Source organism: Gopherus evgoodei, chromosome 1 (genome assembly GCF_007399415.2).
Source record: "Gopherus evgoodei ecotype Sinaloan lineage chromosome 1, rGopEvg1_v1.p, whole genome shotgun sequence".
NCBI lineage: Eukaryota > Metazoa > Chordata > Testudines > Testudinidae > Gopherus > Gopherus evgoodei.
In genome coordinates, this window is record NC_044322.1 from 284,303,370 (window position 1) to 284,322,433 (window position 19,064).

General features: G+C 40.8%; 1 protein-coding gene across 1 annotated transcript in view; it reads left to right on the forward strand.

The window, feature by feature from the left end:
* The window catches only part of EPYC (epiphycan), a 44,564-nt gene extending 26,511 nt beyond the window's left edge, over positions 1-18,053 (forward strand). Inside the window, exons 2-6 of the mRNA XM_030553953.1 lie at positions 4,291-4,444; positions 11,824-11,982; positions 13,815-14,017; positions 15,325-15,420; positions 17,883-18,053. Of these exons, the coding sequence (XP_030409813.1) occupies positions 4,291-4,444; positions 11,824-11,982; positions 13,815-14,017; positions 15,325-15,420; positions 17,883-18,053 (783 nt within the window). The remainder of the gene's footprint in view (positions 1-4,290; positions 4,445-11,823; positions 11,983-13,814; positions 14,018-15,324; positions 15,421-17,882) is intronic.
* The last annotated feature ends 1,011 nt before the right edge of the window (positions 18,054-19,064 follow it).

Below are 19,064 nucleotides of genomic sequence, written 5' to 3' on the forward strand. Positions count from 1 at the left end.
CCTCAGAATATGTAAGTAGAAAGACTACATATTGTAAACACTGTTACAATGATGTGCCTAAAAATATGGATTAGAGAGTATAATGATGGTGTGGTAGACAGGAATGTTGGTAGGAAACCTCTCTTTATGACCTGATCCCTATCATATAACAGACCACATTTACAAGAAGTTATTGGACATCTGTCAATTACTATCTCTGAACCTCAATAGCTTTCTTCCCCAGAATTTTCTTTGCAGTACAATTTTTATATCTTTTTTGAATAAAAAATGTGCACAAAGCCATTACTGAGTTTGGAAACATTTTGGATGGGTTAAAACTTTTCCAAATCTGCACTTACAAAAAGTGAAACTTTACAGATGTCCACAAAACAAAGGAAGTTGACTTCTGTGGACAGACATGTGCAAACACTTTTGCACAACACCCGTACAGGGGTCAATATGTTTGGAATGCATCTCTCCCTCTAGGCTTTCTCCATTCAGAGAACATCTGTCCCTATTTCCTGTGTTCTTGGTCTTCTTTTGATTTGTACCCCCGCTATTCCTGTTAAAGCTGTTTCACTCTCAGCCCCACAGATTGGAACAGTATGTTTTTGGTAGATACACTGATAAGGTGCATCCTTATTTCCTATTACCTCAATTTGGCAAGCACTCATTTGCTGTCTTTTGAAGTTTAGTTTTAACCTTACTCCATTTGCCATTTTCTCTTACACATTTAGAAACATTAATGCTTCCTAATTCCAGCACCACCCGCTTTCCTTTTAATTACATTGAAATGATAGTATCTGTGAATTGTTTCAGTCAAAACAAATATTGCTGCTTTCCATACACAGTCATTAAGACGAGATAAAAACATAGGGCTTGATTCTGTGTGGTATTGAACACCTATGAACTTCTAAACTGCCTCACTGTTCACTGTCTTCAATGGAACTCATCACTAGAGCTGGTCAGGCATGGTTTGGCTATTTTCCCATTAAATATTGTTGATTTTCAGGAAACAGTTTTGACATTTTTTACTTAACATTGAAAAAAAGGCAAAACAGTTTCAAAATCATCAAAACAAAATGTTTCAGTTGACTGGAAATAGTTCTCTTTTCAGTTTGTTGATTCATGGAAGTTTTCAAGATTGACTTTTGTCCCAGTTTAGGATAGATTTTTTTTTAAATCTTGATTTTCCCAGATTTTTTGGGGAGGCGGGGAAGGGATAACATTTCCTCCTTTTAGCTCTACTCGGCACCTCACAGTATTGGGACCTGTAATCACCCCCAAGTTTAAAACAAACTATTTCTGTTCAATGAGTATAATGTAAATGGTTGCCAGGATCTCTTCCATTCAGCATCATGGTTCTTAACATTATAAGCACCAATACAAAATTACAGTACAATATTTAAGGAGATTATAAGAAGTGTGTTTTGTATTCCTGGACAATACTAGAATCTGTCTTTCCAAAACAAATATACTGATGGTATAATTTAGCTAAGTACTTTTATGGGGGCATATGCAGAGTTTTGTTCATGTTTAGGACATAGACCAAGTGCCATGTGTGTTTTTTCTTATTTGTCCTTCATGAAAGGCCTGATTTAAAAAAAAAAATATTAGCAGTAAAATTCCTTCCTCCTCTTTTAAATGCAAGTAGCTAGGATTTATGCACAGTAGTTCAGGCCATCCAGCAACCCACACTCAACTGGAGCCAAGGAGACAAGAATGGATGGGCTTGGCCCAGGAAGGAACAGTGCCAAATCACCTGTGAGATGTGGGGATTCAGCTCCTCTCCCATGTCACCTGGTGCAAGTTGTGTAAACCCCCAACTAGTTTGTAAATCTGCTTTTCCCCCCAGCCAGTTATTGTGGTATGAATGCCCCTCTCCAGCACTGCCCACATATGGGCACAGGGGATTCAGTGTGAACTATATAACCCTGCACTTGCAGGAGAGAATCTATCTGCACACTTGTAAAGGCAGGATAAGTATGCAAATCTTGACAGCACCCATCCAAATTGCAAAATAAACCATTTACTAGGAGAAGAAAGCTCTAGGACTAGATGCAGGCTGCCCAATAATAATTGTATACAGCACACAGATGCCTGTGGTTTGGTTTCTAATTTTCATAACACTTCAGAATTCTGAATCTGGATTATTCTTCAGTTCAGCTTCTCTAGTTTGAAAAAAAATAAATAAAAGTGGTTTAACTAGAGAGTCCACTATGGCCAGCACACCAGCATGTGATGTCTGTTCCATTTTCTGGGCTGATGCAAGGACAGGCAGCTGTATTCCATTCTATAAAGCATTCTTTAAACACAATACTGAAATGGTGTCAGGCCTTGTGGAGAGGACTTTACTCTTTTGAGCTAATTTTCCTGATTGTCCCTCACTCCCCTCTCCACCCCTCAAAAAAAGATATTCCTTAAATACCTACACAAAGTAACTTTATGGAACTAGGGCAACAAATGAGGCATTTCAATTCAGTCCAGACACTAAGAAGCTATATATGCCAATGTATTGAACAGTGTATAGGAAGAACTAGTTCTAGTCCAAGTCCTTGGGGCTTATTTTCACTGTACAAACACAAGGCTCAAACAAGTAGTCCAGGGGTAGGTAGCCTATGATACGCTTGCCAAAGGCAGCACGCAAGCTGATTTTCAGTGGCACTCTCACTGCCTGGCTCCTGGTCACCAATCTGGGGGGGGCTCTGCATTTTAATTTAATTTTAAATGAAGTTTCTTAAACATTTTAAAGACCTTATTTACTTTAAATACAATAGTTTAGTTATATCTTATAGACTTATAGAAAGAGACCTTCTTAAAATGTATTACGGACACACGAAACCTTAAATCAGAGTGAATAAATGAAGACTCAGCACACCGCTTCTGAAAAGTTGCCAACCCCTGAAGTAGTCCTTTCTAAGGCACTTACTTCAGTGGGAGCTGGGCTTGAATTTTATAAATACTTGGCAGTTATCTAGCACCTTAAATGTTCTAAGCACTAGACAAACACTAACTACTTGTTCCTTATCAAATGAAAATACTAATATTCACCCACCCTCAGAGGGGCATTTCAGGTAGATAAGCATTGTTATTCCCGTTTTACATATGGGGAAATGGAGGCAGAGAGGTGAAAAGACTTGTCAAAGACCATACAGTGAGTCAGTGGTGGCAGAATCCAAAGTAGAATGTGACCAATTGATTCCCAATCCTGCATTCGTTCCTTCAGACCACAATGCCTGTTTGCAATGGTAGGCTTCTCCTATACTCACTTGCCGACACTAATTTGTTCTGTGATAGCAGCAGATGTGACACTAGAATCCATAGGTGCTGAACCAGGGGTGCTCCCTCACCCCTTGGCTTGAAGTGGTTTCCATTATGTACAGTGTTTACTGTTTGGTTCAATAGACTTCAACATCCCCACGATACAATTTTTTCTAGCACCCTTGCTAGAAGCTGGTCACATTTATTTTTCCCTAAAGTAGTTTTGGAACAACATTGACAGAATGCAGCTTTATAGTCAATATAGTAACAATAATTGGTTCTTCCAACTTATTAGGTGGTGGGACTCAGGGAAGGAAAACATGTTTTCTAGTGCCATGGCAGGGTTTACCAAAGTTTATAGGATTTTCTTGAGTGTAGATCTTCATGCTTATTTAAATGCTTTTTATCTTCAACCCTTCCTTTTTGTATCCTCTGCAATTGCTAACGAATAAAGCGACACAGTGCTGTCAATCATTCAGACAGTGAAAAAAGGTTGACAAACACTGAGACTAAGTTATTCTGACTCCCTTTCCAGTTTTAAGATGGTTCTTTTAAAGATATTACAGTTCAAATGTTATATACATGTGCTGGTATGTTTTGTGGATTTATTCTGGCAGATTTTGCCATTCTAAATTCAGATGATTGGCATTTTTTTTTTGGAGCGTCTTAGTAACTTTTCATTTGTCAGACAGAACATCACTGGCTGTATCACAAAATTGGTTTGTTAATGCTATCTTTGAATAAGCGTGAGAAAAGAACTTGGTTAATAGAAGTTCTCATTAATGCAGAATGCTTATAATATTTTCCCTAACAAAGAAAATACCTGAGGTGCAAAGTGAATAAATGTGTTTCAGTTTTAAGCTCTGCAGTTGCAGACCAAGTCAAAGTCATCTGGTAGCTGCAGTATAAAACGCAGATGTACCATTGAGTGTCAGAGCATGTCTGGCCTCTAGTGGTAGAATCTGATCAATGAAGCATTGTTAGAACACCACCAGCCAGCAAATACAAACATGTAATGTACCTCCTTAATATAACTGTGTTTCTCCCCAGATAGAGATTGGAACCGTGTTACCTTCTGTAACTAGAAAGATTCATTCCCCACCACCACTGCCAAAAGAAGCTGAAGAAGAAGCATCAACACCAAAACTAATTGATGGTTCTTCACCACAGGGGTCAGGAGCTCTTGGGCCCCAAACACATGATGGTTAGTGGAAAAAAAAGCCATACCATTGCATTGGGTTGCTTTCCATGATGCACTGAGTCTGGTGGTGAGTTTGCTTTTTATTAAGCATTTACCTAATTTGGGATGAGTTGTCATCTATAAAACTAGTTAACTTTTCCCCACAAAAAAAAATTCCTCAACAGAAGTGAAGTGTTCAAAAATAAAACTTTTCATGAAAAAGAAAATCATCAACATTTTCCATTTTTTATGAAATTGTGACAATTGAAATTTTTATCAATATTAAGTTCAATATCATTTTGGAACATCTGTTTGATGATTTCTAACAATTTCAGTAAGCCTTTCCATTAAAAATATTGATTAAAACATTGTGGTAACTCTGGAAAAAGACAAGTTTCCATTCTTAACTTGCAAAATGGAAATAAGGGCATTTCCTGTGTCTTTGACTATTGCTAGTTAGACTGGAATCTTTGATAAGTCCCAAGGGAAATTCCTTTAAAAGTTTATAAGGAACTTCAAGCCCACCAAACCACAAAAGACCACTACACCAAAGATCAGTATTTGCTATAGTCTCAAATACATGGAAGTTGGGAGTTCACCCATTTTGGTGGCTACCATGACAGGTCTCAGTGTTATGCAGTGATAGAGACGCAGCCAGGGAAGAGCCTGCAGATTCTATTTTGTACCCTGCTCATCAACATGATATCTGAGTGCCTAGGGGGACAAAAGAGAGGAGTTCCTATTTCCAAATGTGTGTGCTTAGTGAATGGAATGGAATCACTCCCAGACCCAATTTTTTTAAATGCCACCAGTTGGACTCTGCCAGGATAAAGAATCTGTACTGATTCAAAACAAGATGGGGTGGGAGGTTCTCTGGACAATTCTGAAATATCCAGTGCAATTTTCTCCATTTTAGATTTTCAAATCTTTCAAAAGAGTTGTTATGCAAAACTTCCTTATATTATATATATGAATCTGTCATACTTCACCAGGGACTAAGGAAGATCTAGCAGAAAGATCTTCCTTTTGAAAATGTCGATAGGGAACACCTGGCTGGAACACCTGTTCTTATGTCAGGTGTTGGAGCTGCTCTGCCAACTAACAGAAAGGCTGAGAGACCCAGGAACTCCATCTTCTCTTCCTGAATCCACTTGAGAGTCCCTTGCCTCCTAAATCCACACCAGTCCAGGAAAAGTAGTAGTCCCCAAGGAGGGAGAAGAGGCAAAAGTCTGTCCCTGTTTTAGCTGCAAAGTCCTGTCTAAGGTGGCTATCTAAGACTCTGAACTAAGCCTGGTTGGGAAACAACTCCATTTCATGAAAAGTTTAAAGGCTTTAATATTTGTTTTGACTCCAATGAGGAATGAAATCAAAACCCTTTTGATATTTTTTCACACAAAAAAAATGAGCCCCACCCCAGAATAGCCAACACACTAATGATAAGGGTACTCACCTGGGATGTGTGAGATCAAGGCTCAGGTTGATACTCTGAATGAGGCAGTTCAGAGACTTGAAGGTGGGTCTCCTACAGGCCAGGTGAGTTGGAGGCTATAGAGGCAGTCTCTCTCTCCCTCTCAATTTCTCCTGTTGAAGCTGTTCCACTATGTATAAATAGCCATTGGAGTAGAGAGACAGACTGACTCTGTAGCCCAGTGATAACAGCACTCACCAGCAATGTCATTTGAAACGGGGACTGGAATCTGGGTCTTCAACTGCTTACGTGAGTGCCCTGATAACCACACTACAGCCATTCTAAAGTCTGTGGCCATCTCTATATTCTAGACCCGAGAAACCATTTTAGTTGAAATAAACTTTTTCAAGAAAGTTGTTTTCACAAAATGGCATTTTTTGCCAGAAAAGAAATTGTCAGTTTTTTTTTCCAAACAACTTTACTCTAAGCTTACTTAGGACCAGATTCACTAGAACTGATTCAAGGAGGTTTGAAGCTAGGTCAAATCACCCAGTGGGAGAGAAGGCAAGAGGGCAGGCTGGAGTGTAGTTTACCTTTAAGATATTTCTCCTGGATCCCTGATCACTGCAGACAAAGGTTCTAGAATAAGGAAAGATTTTAGCCTGTGGCTCCTCTCTCTGCTTGCCTGAAGAGAGCAGGTAGCGAACCTAGTATGCCCTCAGCTAGGGGCTGCTAGCAATTATCATGGTCTTCAGTGATTGACCTTTTTACAGAAACAAGCCTTATTATCCTACTTGGCCAAGAGGGGTCAAGCCAAAACAGACAACAACAAAAAAACCTAAAAGCCAATCCAATAAGTACTTTCGAAATGGTAAGTTCCACTAACTTTCACTAACCACATTGCTAACTGAACTGTTTAGTAAAACTGACAGTCACAGGTGAGCACAGGCTCTCCCACTTGTGCCTGCACCCTGTGTTTAGGCTTGTTTAATAAAGATTGTCCACACCCTCTTTTGTTTAATCACCCCAGTGTCTTTATTTACAGTGCTTGTGTAGTGCCCAGATCCCCCAACAGTTAGTGCCCCACAGATCCTCCCTAGGGTCTCCAGGCCCTTGAGGTGTCCTTATTGGCAAGGAGACAGAGATACTGCCCTCCTTTCTCCTCCCAGGCTAGCCTCCCCACTAATGTTTGCCCAGGGCTTTTACAACCTTCTCCTGCCTCAGCCCAGCTGTCACTACTTGCCCAGCATGTCCATCTGAGCCAGCCCTCATTAAGGCTTGCAGCTGGGCTCCCTGCATCTCTACCCCTGGCCTACTGGCCAGACAGCAGGCTGTAGCCAGCATTTTGACAGGGCTTTAAGGGGTTTTACCCCTGCCCTGCCACACTGACCAAATAAATTTGACAAACAAAACTATCCAGCACAAAATACTTAGTTGGTTCCATGGCCAAAACAGGTGAGAAACAGATTAGGTGGAGCAGGAATATTTATACCTTCAATCAGTGAAATGTTAGGTTTCAGGGATTTACACATGCCCACTAATATTCACTACTCAAAATGGTTTGAAGGCCACCTGGCCAAGCACGATTTCCATAGTGTGGCTCTGTGGAGGAAATATTGGGAAAAGGACCCACTCTAGCCTTCCATATCCCACACCTTTTAGTAGGAACCTTTTATGAATGAGGTGAATTGGCTTGAGTTTCGATTTTCATGTTCCTCCTGGGGCAGCTAAATGTTTTCTTTGCAAATGCACATCTTTCAAGCAGTTTTAGCTCAAGGGATGAGAAATCTTTCCTGATGTCAAGCTTCTGGATCAGAAATGTTAATTAAAAAACAAAAGGAAGGAAATTGATATCCTGTCTCCATAAGCCTCTAAAAAACTCATTTCCTCAATAATCATCCAAACGATACTGTTTACGGAACTAAACAAGTAACTGTAATAAGTTTCAAAGCCACCACATTTGCATCTTTAGGGTAGCATAGCATCTGAGGAGTTCAATGTGACTATAATCTCATAAGCTTAAGAAGGAAATGTCAAATCAATTCTATTTCTCATATGAAACTCTTATGAAAGTGGATTGCAGTTGTTGTGACTGCTGTTCTTATCACAGTTTTAACCACCAGAGGAATCTATCAGTAACTTAGATGTTTCATATTACTGTGTATTAAGTTCATGTTCAATGGGTTCCATTACATTGAACTTTGGAGCACTAAGTTTTGACTGGCCATATCATGTCGAGCCACTGTTAAATAAGACTTTGCAATCCAAGGAAGGAATTAGCCATTAAAGACACCTAGAGGATTGTCCAGCGGCAACCCATACAGATAAGTGAGAGGATGAATTCCAGTTCACGTACCTAATCTTTGTAATCAAAATTATATGAAGAATGAAATTTGCACACAATAGGGATTGTATCCGTTGTGACCATTCATAGAAATCTGACAATCAAAGGAACTTGATCCATTCCACTGAAGTTTTAAACCTTCTGCTCTTCTGGGAATGCCACAGGACCAAGGGATGTCTGGGATGTGTAAGTATTCAAGGTTCAGTTTCCCCATATAATTATGTTAGTTCTACACACACACACAAAAGGGAACCTACTATCTCTGGGACATATATAGTAAAGATAACAACAAAACCTAGCATGTGAACAAATGTCAATATAGACAGACACTCCCACCCCCCATCCCAAACTACACCTTATTAGCAGCAAAGAGTCCTCTGGCACCTTATAGACTAACAGACGTATTGGAGCATGAGCTTTCGTGGGTGAATACCCACTTCGTCGGATGCATGCCACAGGAGTCTGCTGCTTTTACAGATCCAGACTAACATGGTTACCCCTCTGATACTATACACCTTATTAGATTCTGTACTTTAACTCCTTTTATGCAAAAGCCTAAGGCCAAGCCTAGTGAGTGGGACTAGCATCATCATACAGTGGTGGGCAAGTAGCTATCACCCCTTGCATGGCTGCTTATGGTAAAGGGGGAGCATATAGGTAGCTACTCCTCACAACAGCAGTTCCTGCACTCTTGCACTCTTGGGAGAGCAGGTGTAAGAGGGAGGGAGTATCAGAGTATCACACCAAGCCACAGATAAGGTCTGGAGTACCAAGGGGAGCATTTTTCACCTGCTCTGCAGCCTCAGGGGAGCTCATGCCTACATGAAGGACAATCTCCCCAGTATTGCTCCTGAGCGTGCAGAAGCCTGTGCAGCTCTGTACTGCCCCCTACGGAACACTTGTGACTTACAGCCACAGTGTAGCCCTAAGAAGAGGCACAACAAGCCTTGCACCATGAGTTGAAGGTAAACAGATTGACAAGAATGCTTGGGCCCGATTTTCCACTTTGTTATTGTAATCAGTAATGTTGTACCCATGACAGGGAAGGGGACTGGGGGAGTATAGCAGAGTTGAGTGTCCCCGGTATATCAGAGTATGAATCTAAGGACTGAGCCAAATGGCTCCAAATGATTTCAACTGTCATGACAACACCTAGAAAGAGAGGGAGTGAGCTTCCAAACCATGCAGCAGTTTCTAGATCAATGTCAATACCTTGAATTGCTCCTCAAAACAAATGAGAAACCAGTGAGATCTTTGGAGATGGACATAATATACACCCTATAGCTAGGACGTGAATCAAAACAGCCTTATTCTGTGCTAGCTGCAGGTGTCAAATGGTGTTAGAGCTTAGCCTCATATCAAACACACTGTCATAATTTAATCTGGAGGTCAGAGACATGTAACTGTGACAAAGTACTCAGAGGATTAATGTCCACCATCTTACAATTAAAATATAGATGAAAAAGGCATTTTGATCACTACTATAAGCTGGAAATCAAGAAGCCCTAAGGGATCCAGGACCACCAATATATAGTGAGACACACACACACACCCCTCATCTTTGGCATACCATCTACATGCTTCCCCTTTACCTATAAGCATCACCTCCATTTTATCTGGACTGACTTTTAATCAGCTAATCTCATCCATGCCTTGCTTACAGCCAGACCCTTGGAAAGCAGAGAGGCCGTACCATTTGGGTCCAATAAAAAAAAAAGGGCTGGGTATCATCCACATATTGCTGCTAATAGAAAGCCACAAGCATCCCCTGCAGTCTTCCAAACACGCTGAATAGGAGGAGGTGACAGAACAGAACTTTACATAAGAGAATTCTCAAAGGGGATAAGCAATTGATTCCTCCAGCCCAACCATCTGAGAAATCAAAGAGGAAGGAGATTCCATCTATCCCAGCAGGGTGTAACCGATAGCCAATGGCACTGAAGGCTGCTGCCAAAGCTAAAAGAATCAACATGGATATTTAACTGTCTTTCCTGAGAGAGAGGAAGCCACTCCTATCAATGAATGCAGTATGATTCTTTTGCCACTAGCAGAAAGCCAGACTGAACAGAGACAGGGAAATCAGAAGACTCCAGCTGGCATCAGAACAGCTTCACCAAAACCCTCTTTGTTGCTCTTCCCAAACAAGGAAGTTTAGAGATGGCAGCAGCTGACCAGTTTGCCTAAGGAAAGCTAGCATCTTTTATTCTCCCTTCTAGAGGCATTAATCTCAATAAATAAAGGACCAAACCACCTCCCCTCACACACACACACAGGGCTGGTGCAAGGATGTTTTGCGCCCTAGGCGAAACTTCCACCTTGCACCCTCCTCCCCCGTGCCCCCACCCTGAGGGACCCCCACCCCTACAGCAGCTCCCCCCCGCCCTGAGGTACCCCCCTAAGCTGATTGGTGCTGCAAGCCTGGGAGGCAGGAGAAGCGAAGCAGCCACGGTGTGCTCGCGGAGGAGGTGGGGCAAGGGTGAGCTTGGGCGGGAGTTCCCCTGCGTGCTGCCCCCCCCCTTACTTGCTGCAGGTGGCCCTCCCCGCGCTCCTCTGCCCAACTCCCTCTGCTTAAATTCCGATGGCGACTGGGGCAACCGAAGAACCAGCTGCCGCGGTCACTGCCAAAGAAAATGACACCACCCAAATGCCAGCACTCTAGGTGACTGCCTAGGTCACCTAAATGGTTGCACTGGCCTTGCATACACACTTGGTTTTATTGTCCATTACTTCATTTTGTGAATTGTGGTCTCTTTGCAGGTAGAGAGCAGTGAGAGTGGATAGAGATGGATCCCTCCATTCTTGTGACTGCTCTCCCAGCCTGTGGTTTGGAGGAGCAGCCACTCCCCATTTGCACTGGTCTTCCAGGATGTTGAAGCCACTGGATCTGCATAAAAAAAATAGTTCCCATGGCATGGTCCTGGCCTGCCCCTTTCATCACCTTCTCAGCTGACCCACTCACCAATGAGCCAGTTGGGACGATCCTTTGCTCTGTGTGTAGATGTGCTCAGGGACCCGCCTGCACAGGGGCCACCTCCTCATGCCCCGGCACATCCCTTGTGTGAGGCTTAAGTGCCATAGAGGCTTTCCCATCAACCTTCGCACCACGGAGGAATCTCACTCTTTTTGAATAGGATCCCATGTATACATATATATTTTTAGAAGCACAAAATAAAAATGTCAGCTACTGTAGGATTATTTGATTCATTTTATATTCTGAGAAACACATATGTTAACAGCTACAGTTCCTTTAATTTCTATCACCAGCATCAATAAGTCAAACAGGCTAAAGTATACAACATTAAAAACCTTCAAGTTTGGAAAGAATATCTGGAACATAATATGTTCTACACTTATTGCACAATGTGCTATTTTCCAGTGTTTATTCTGTAATGAAAGAGGTGCCAGAGCTCAAGCAATGTTTTTACTTTCATAACCGATGCAGCAAGCCCAACGGTGCCAGGGCTATGAACTGCCAATCCTAGAGGTGCCAGTCCTCAGCCCTGGGAGGCCCTGGCACAAATTAAGCACTGTTATTTTCTTGATAATACCGAACTCTTAATATAGCTTTTATAAAACTGACCCAATCTTAATATTCTCACTGCACATGCACATTTTTCTTCACATAATTGCTTTCCTTTATTTTTTTCACAGGTCTTCCGACTTGCCTTCTGTGTACATGTCTGGGGACCACAGTCTACTGTGATGATCATGAACTCGATGCCGTTCCTCCACTGCCCAAGAAAACCACCCATTTCTACTCTCGCTATAACAGAATCAAAAAGATCAACAAAAATGATTTTGCTAATCAAAGTATGGATGACAGTTCTGATACAGCTGGCTTCCCTTTCTTTTTTCCTTTTTTGCTTCATGCCATTTTAAGTGGTAAACTGTCTTATATAATCTTATGTCAAATCATTGATATCAGTGGGACACATGCTAAAAGTTTAGCATCTGTAAAGTGATTTCCTGTATTGAGGTATAACCCTTTAGTAGCTTGACTTAGATTCACTAAAATTCAATCCTAGAATTAGTGCAAATAATACAATACAAATAATTGACTGTTTAGAAATGCTAGCAAGTGCATAGATAATCAATGTTAAAGGGGAAAAAACTCATAGTGAATTTAAAGTACAGTGGTTAGTTTTCTTTAAAGAAAGCAATTATCATTTAGGCAGTATATCCAGTAATTAGCAAGAGTAAGAAAGGAAAGGAATCTACGTAAAAGCTTAAAGAAGTTTCTTCATTTAAAGATATTTATTGGTTTGCTCTGGTATGAATAGGAAACCCTTATGGAAAAGAAAATATTGAGGCTAAGATTTTCAAAAACGTGCTAAGTTAGGCTCCTTGAGGCCTAAATTGTCAAAAATCAACTAGTGATTTTGAGTCCCTCCCTCTTTTAGGTAAGAAACTTATGAGGCCTTAAAGGGGCCTGGTTTTCATACAAGCTCAGAGCCCTTTTTTCTACCTTTTTCCAGTAGAAAAGAGCAAAAAGTGATAATGGGTTTTGATTTGTTTTTTTCTACCAAAATGAAGCAATTTTTCTTAAACAAAACCAAAATATTGGGTACTGAAAACTTTTGAAATCAAGCCAGTTTCTGGGAACCCAACTTTAGCCACCCAATATTGAAAATCTTGTCCTGACTGACTTTGGTTGCAAAGTAAAACACCAGTACTGAACCATTAAAGTAGTGTACTTAAAAATTATTTATATTCAATTGAAAATGCCCTATTTGACAAAGTAATACAAATGTATTCTTATCAAGTAAGACTGCTCATCTCAAACATGTTTACAATATCCAGGGACACTACTAGGCTCACAAACAATCTACGGAATTTTTTTTTATGGACCCCCTCTCCCCTTTTAATGGAAAGTACTTTAACCAAATGAAGAAATATATTTTGGTTTTGTTTATGAAAAATTGCTTCATTTTGGTAGAAAAAACAAAAATCAAAACCCATTATCACTTTTTACTCTTTTCTACTGGAAAAAGGTAGAAAAAAGGAGGAACTGGGTAATGAAAATATTTGGATGGAAACACTTACTTTTTTAACCTTCCTCCTTTCCTTTTTCCAGTATGAAAAGTATTTTGCTCTGAAAAATTTAAAAAATTTCAGGAAATTTAGAGAATTTGACAACATTTCATTCTGAAATTTTTCAATTATGAAAAATTTTGAACAAAAGGAGTCTTTTTTATTCAATTTCATAAGATACTTATTTTTTTTACCAGCTCTCCTCAGAATCTCTCAAAATATTTTTTTCCAATTGTATAATTTTGCTCTCAATGCAAGACACAGCCCCACCCCCCCCAACTAAAGGAGCTTACTGGACTTCCTAAAATTATGTTCTGCTCTTGAAGCTCCCATAAAGTGCATTTGCACTCATTATTAATGGAAGCTGGCCCCTTTCAGGAGAGGAAAAGTTCTTCAAGCCTCAAATTGGTATTACCGCATTATTAAAGACCTCTGGGAAAAGTAATCAATGCTCTGCCATACAAGTACACATGTAAAACTAAATACCATATCAGCGAATATTCATCTGTAATTAAAATGCATTTGCTTCCCCCCCCCGCATTTTTAGGTTTTAAGACAATCAGAAATAAGTTCTGGAGTGCTCTAAATATTTTATTAATTTTTTCTGCCAGACAATTTAAAGAGGATTGATCTGACATCAAATTTTATATCCGAGATCGATGAAGATGCCTTCAGGGAGCTACCCCAGCTTCAGGAGTTAGTGCTCCGCGATAACAAGATAAGGCAGCTCCCCGAGTTACCGCCTTCCCTGACATTCATTGATGTTAGTAACAACAGGCTTGGCCGCAAAGGAATAAAGGAAGAAGCATTTAAAGTGAGTTTGGGATTGACAGAAAAATCTCTCCTCCTCTCTGGGGGAAATTGTGGCCTTTCCAGAGCACAGAGGTGCTATGTCCACCTTTGTAGGTGCGCAGAGCCTTGGCTCTCTGTCCAATTTGCTCAGCAGTGTAGCTATACTGGCATTTTGTAGAACGCACACTTCGGGGCATATATGTTAACTCCTTCTCTGGAACAGCATGTAGACTGCAACTTCCTGAGTGACACCCTTCCTCCTGGTAGCAAAACTATCATGCGCTGCTCCTTACTCCAGGCACATCACTAAATCACAATCCAGTCCTCGATTTTAATATATCTAAATAATGAAAATAGTGGGCCAGATTCTCATGTCTGATCTGACTCATACACTGTCTAGTTGTCCCAAAGGAGATAGATTCTAGCTGTACTTGATCAGCTATAAATTCTTTCACGGGAAAATGGCTCTCAGACAGCATAACAAAGTTTGCAGAATCAGCTCCTGCACCAACTACTTCCTCTCAGCTTAACACCTAGTGTGAGATGGGGAATGCACAACCCAGCCCCCAGCTCCCTGATGGCCTCTCACTCATACATTCAAGTGGGTCTCAGACATGGGAGAAAATCTGCCCCGCTATTCCATACATACATACCTGTCATCCTAGAGTCTCAAAGACCTTGGCAAATGTTAATGAATTCACAACCAGTGAAATAGGTAGATAGTCTTATGCCTGTTTTATAGATGGGTGAATTGAGACAGAGTGGTTTATTGACATCCCCAAGATGATCATAAGGGATGAGAACTCAGGAGTCCAGATAGTCTGTACCTTGATGTAATTAGAAGATACTGCTTATCCCAGACTTGCCACTGTTGATCTGTTGCAGGAGTCCATCTTACTTTTGGGGGTGGGGGGTAAAGATTATTTAGATACATTTTGCTTGAACAAAATTGATTCCTGCCAAACAATAACCTGATGACTCCTCTAAGAAAAAAAACAGGCCCAGAGGAAGGGCTTTCTGCAGAAGCTAGGAAGGATAGTATGTTCATTTTGACACAATGCTGAGGTGAAGACTTCACTTAAATATTTATTTGCCATTCTCAGTTGCTTTAGCAAGACAGCTGATCTCTGTTAGTAACTGATCTTGGCAATGTATGTTCTTATCTATATTTCACTGAAATTTTTGTAAACAGAGAGTCATGTTGATTTCAGAGGAATTGGCGAGTTCAGTTTCTCATTGCAAAGGTGGATGTAAAACTTACTGTCTCCTTCTTGGAGATGTTACAAAATTCTAATTTTTTGGGAAACACTCCCCTTCCTTCTCTTCCAGGATATGGTTGATCTGCATCATCTTTACATCACTGACAATAACCTGGATCACATCCCACTCCCACTCCCTGAAAGCCTCCAAGCTCTTCATCTTCAGGTAGATTACAAAAACAATTGATTTTTTAAGAGCAAAACAGAACAACAGATATAACTGGGAGGGCAAACCAATATTGGTGCTTAGTGGTTTGTTTTTTTTAAGCTTCAGGTAAACTCTTATTATCCAAAATGGATCATGGGACATCTGAAACTTTAGGTTAATTGGGGTATTAATTACATGAAATTCACTGTTTCTACTCATTTCAGAGTCAGGTGACAAAATTAAATTTGAATAATCCAAACACAGGGGCTTCTCTAGACATTTCACCGCTCCAAGCACTAGGGCATGCCGCGGGGGGGCGCTCTGCCACTCACCAGTCCCACGGCTCCGGTGGACCTCCCTCAGGCATGCCTGCCGAGGGTCCACTGGTCCCATGGCTCCACCAAAGCCACGGGACCAGTGGACCCTCCGACCGGCAGAGCGCCCCCCATGGTATGCCACTCCAAGCACGCGCTTGGTGTGCTGGGGCCTGGAGTCGGCCCTGTCCAAACAGTAGTCCATCTGGATATGTATCATTAAAACTTATCTGTGAAATGTATATATATTCAAACATAATGGGCCAGATTCTCCACTGATATAATTTAGTGTAGGCAATGGAGCCATTTTTATTCACCCCAATGCAGGAGCTGGCCCACAATTCGGAACATAAGAACATAAGTCTAGCAAAACCATTTTATCATTTGTCATGGGGTGCTTTACTCACCACTAGGTGGTACCTTCTCTTGGATGCTATGAGGATTAGCTTTTTACAGGTCCAACACCCCATTGTACTGCTTGCTGCATCCCTGCCACCACTCTTTCTTACACTCTGACTTAGGGTGCTCTGTCTTCATTCTTAGCCCTCCAGCCAGGTCACTATAGCCCTCCCCATCCAGGGTAGGAAAGTCCCACTTGACAACCATCCTAGGCAGTCTGAATTCTGCTGCCTGGTCTGTGCCACTTCTCCTGTGGCTGGTAAGGGAACCTAGGTCCACCCACTATTCCAGGTTCTAGCCCAGGGACCCTATACCTGGCAACTGTAGTCTGCTTTCTCTCAGGCTGTTGGGTCTTTCCCTAGATTTCCTTTCTATAGCTTCTGGCTCCCCACTCTTTGGGTGTACCAGCTCAATCTCCTTCCTTTCAGAGAGAAGCTACAGACTACTGAAATCCATACCCTCAGACTCCCCACCCTTCATCCCTTTTCTGCTGTCAACTTACTAGCTTTATACCAGCCCGTACTGTTCCTCCCCAGCTGGGCTCCATCTGCAATCAGTTCTTCAAGGCCTGGCTCTTCCCCAGGTGCAGGCTATCAGATAAATTGGCCTCTCCTCAGCATCATGAATCCCTTCTGGACTGGTGTGTGGTGAATACCCCATTGCATATTCATACTTTGATTCATACTTTTTAAAAAATAAAATTGGGGGTAGGGAGGGATAGCTCAGTGTTTGAGCATTGGCCTGCTAAATCCAAGGTTATGAGTTCAGTCCCTGAGGGGGCCATTTAGGGATCTAGGGCAAAAATCAGTAGTTGGTCCTGTTAGTGAAGGCAGGAAGCTAGACTCAATGACCTTGCAAGGTCCCTCCCAGTTCTAGGAGGTAGGATATCTCCACTATTTATTTTATAAAGACCTGTATAGAATAAATGTATTCTAACAATGTTAATCCATTGTATTGGTTGCACATTGCTAAACTGGGGGAATATAAACCATTACATGCTGAACAACTGTACAGACAGACAACAAGCTGCATTCTTTCCTGCACCAATATCTGGCTGGCACAGAAGTGTGGGAGGGGCTCTCTATAGTGGTTAGATGCTCCTCATTTTGTGACATGTCATTTTAGTTCTAAAATTACCTATGTCCCACACAAATTTGGTGTCCTATCATTTTTATTGGTGAAAATTGTTTACCTCAGAAAAAGAATCACAAAGCTGGGGTTACAGGAAGAGTTAGTTGCACTAAATGAATGAATCCCACAGCATTTTAAGCTTCCTGCTTGAATTGTGGGTGTGTAAGGCCTTTATTTAGGGCCTGTGACAAACATTGTATTCCAGATCTGTGCCTTGGCAAGTTGAGAGGTCTGAGGATGTCAAGGGGCTGGTTATAGTTCCATGATTCTTTCGGTTGACCTCTGGGCATGATTTTCCAGCTGGAATTGCTCTGGTCTCTCACCTTCCCACCTTGCTCCACCTTATCTTCTTGGCCTTTTCCTGAGAGTGTGAGGGGTTGTTTCAGGTTGCAGTTTTATGTGAGTTGAGAGCTCCCCCTAGCCGGGAGAATTGTCAGTTGGCTATCTGCAGCCAGAATCTCTCTTTTGCACTGTGAGCAGTGCAGAGGCGCTCGGTCTGGGAGACAACCTGGTACTTTGTGCTTATGTTACTTTCTTTTTACAACACAGAAAATGTGTCAATAAATTGGTTTTCAAAGACAATTATTGTCAAACATATACTTTTGTCTTTATGGATACTTTTGCTTTTATTTTTAGAACAACAACATTCAGGAGATGCATGAAGACACTTTCTGCAAAATGAAAGATGTTACTTATGCCCGTAGAGCTCTAGAAGACATCAGACTGGATGGCAATCCCATCAACTTGAGCAAAACTCCTTCTGCTTACATGTGCCTACCCCGTTTGCCAATTGGTAGCCTCATCTAAGCTTCGACAGTGGCCAGCACTGTCGTTTGACTACTTGCGGTAGTGTCTATGACAAATGAACAAGTCATTGCTACAGAAAGCGCAATGAATATTATTTTCAAAGCTCATTCATTTGACAGGTTTTTAATCAGTAATTAAATTAATGAAAGAGACAAACAATAATGTGAAATGCTAAAAGATGTACTAAAATATAGACTGTGCAATGCTATAGATACCAATGCATATAATACAACAACTGCATTGAATATATAGAAAAGGGGGATCAGAAAGCAGAAAATGTATAGCTTGGATGCAAACAGATGCAATGTATGCATGCTAAATTTTAATAATTATATAGAGATTTAGCTTAATTATGATACAATAAATGAATAACACAAAATGCATGTACATAAGATCTATATCCATGAGGTTTTCATTCTAATTGGCTTCGTACTCTCACTGAAATACAAATCTTTGCTTTCTACTTGTTTTCTAAAGCACCAAATTGTTTTGGAGAAATACTAATAATATTCCAAAATATTTGGAAAATATTGACCCTTCTCTTGCATCAATACCAAAATGTGAAGAATAAACATATACAAGTAAATAGATGTATATAAAATGTTTCTCAGTGTAGTAATAATTGGTCATTATAATCTTGATGATACACGAAGCCTTGTTTTCTATATCCAGTTCTTTTAGAGAAATAATAAAATCCTCATGTTAAATGGCCTGTTTGGAAAATATTGAAATTTAACCTGTATCTGTTTAAGAAGCTGAAGAACTTTACCTGGAGTACCTTGATAGTCATAGAGAACATTCCAGTTGAATAAGTTCAGTTTTGGTGTGTGATCTAAATCTCCAAGTATATATATATATATATATACATCCATTTCTTTGAGTTCTTCTTCATTCCTCCTGGAGTCTCAGCAATTAGGATCTGGAAATTCTCTCACCCCGGCAATTCTGAAGAAATCTGTTTTCTGTTGAATGTTTAATGCCTTCCACTTTGAAACATGATGGTCAGAAACA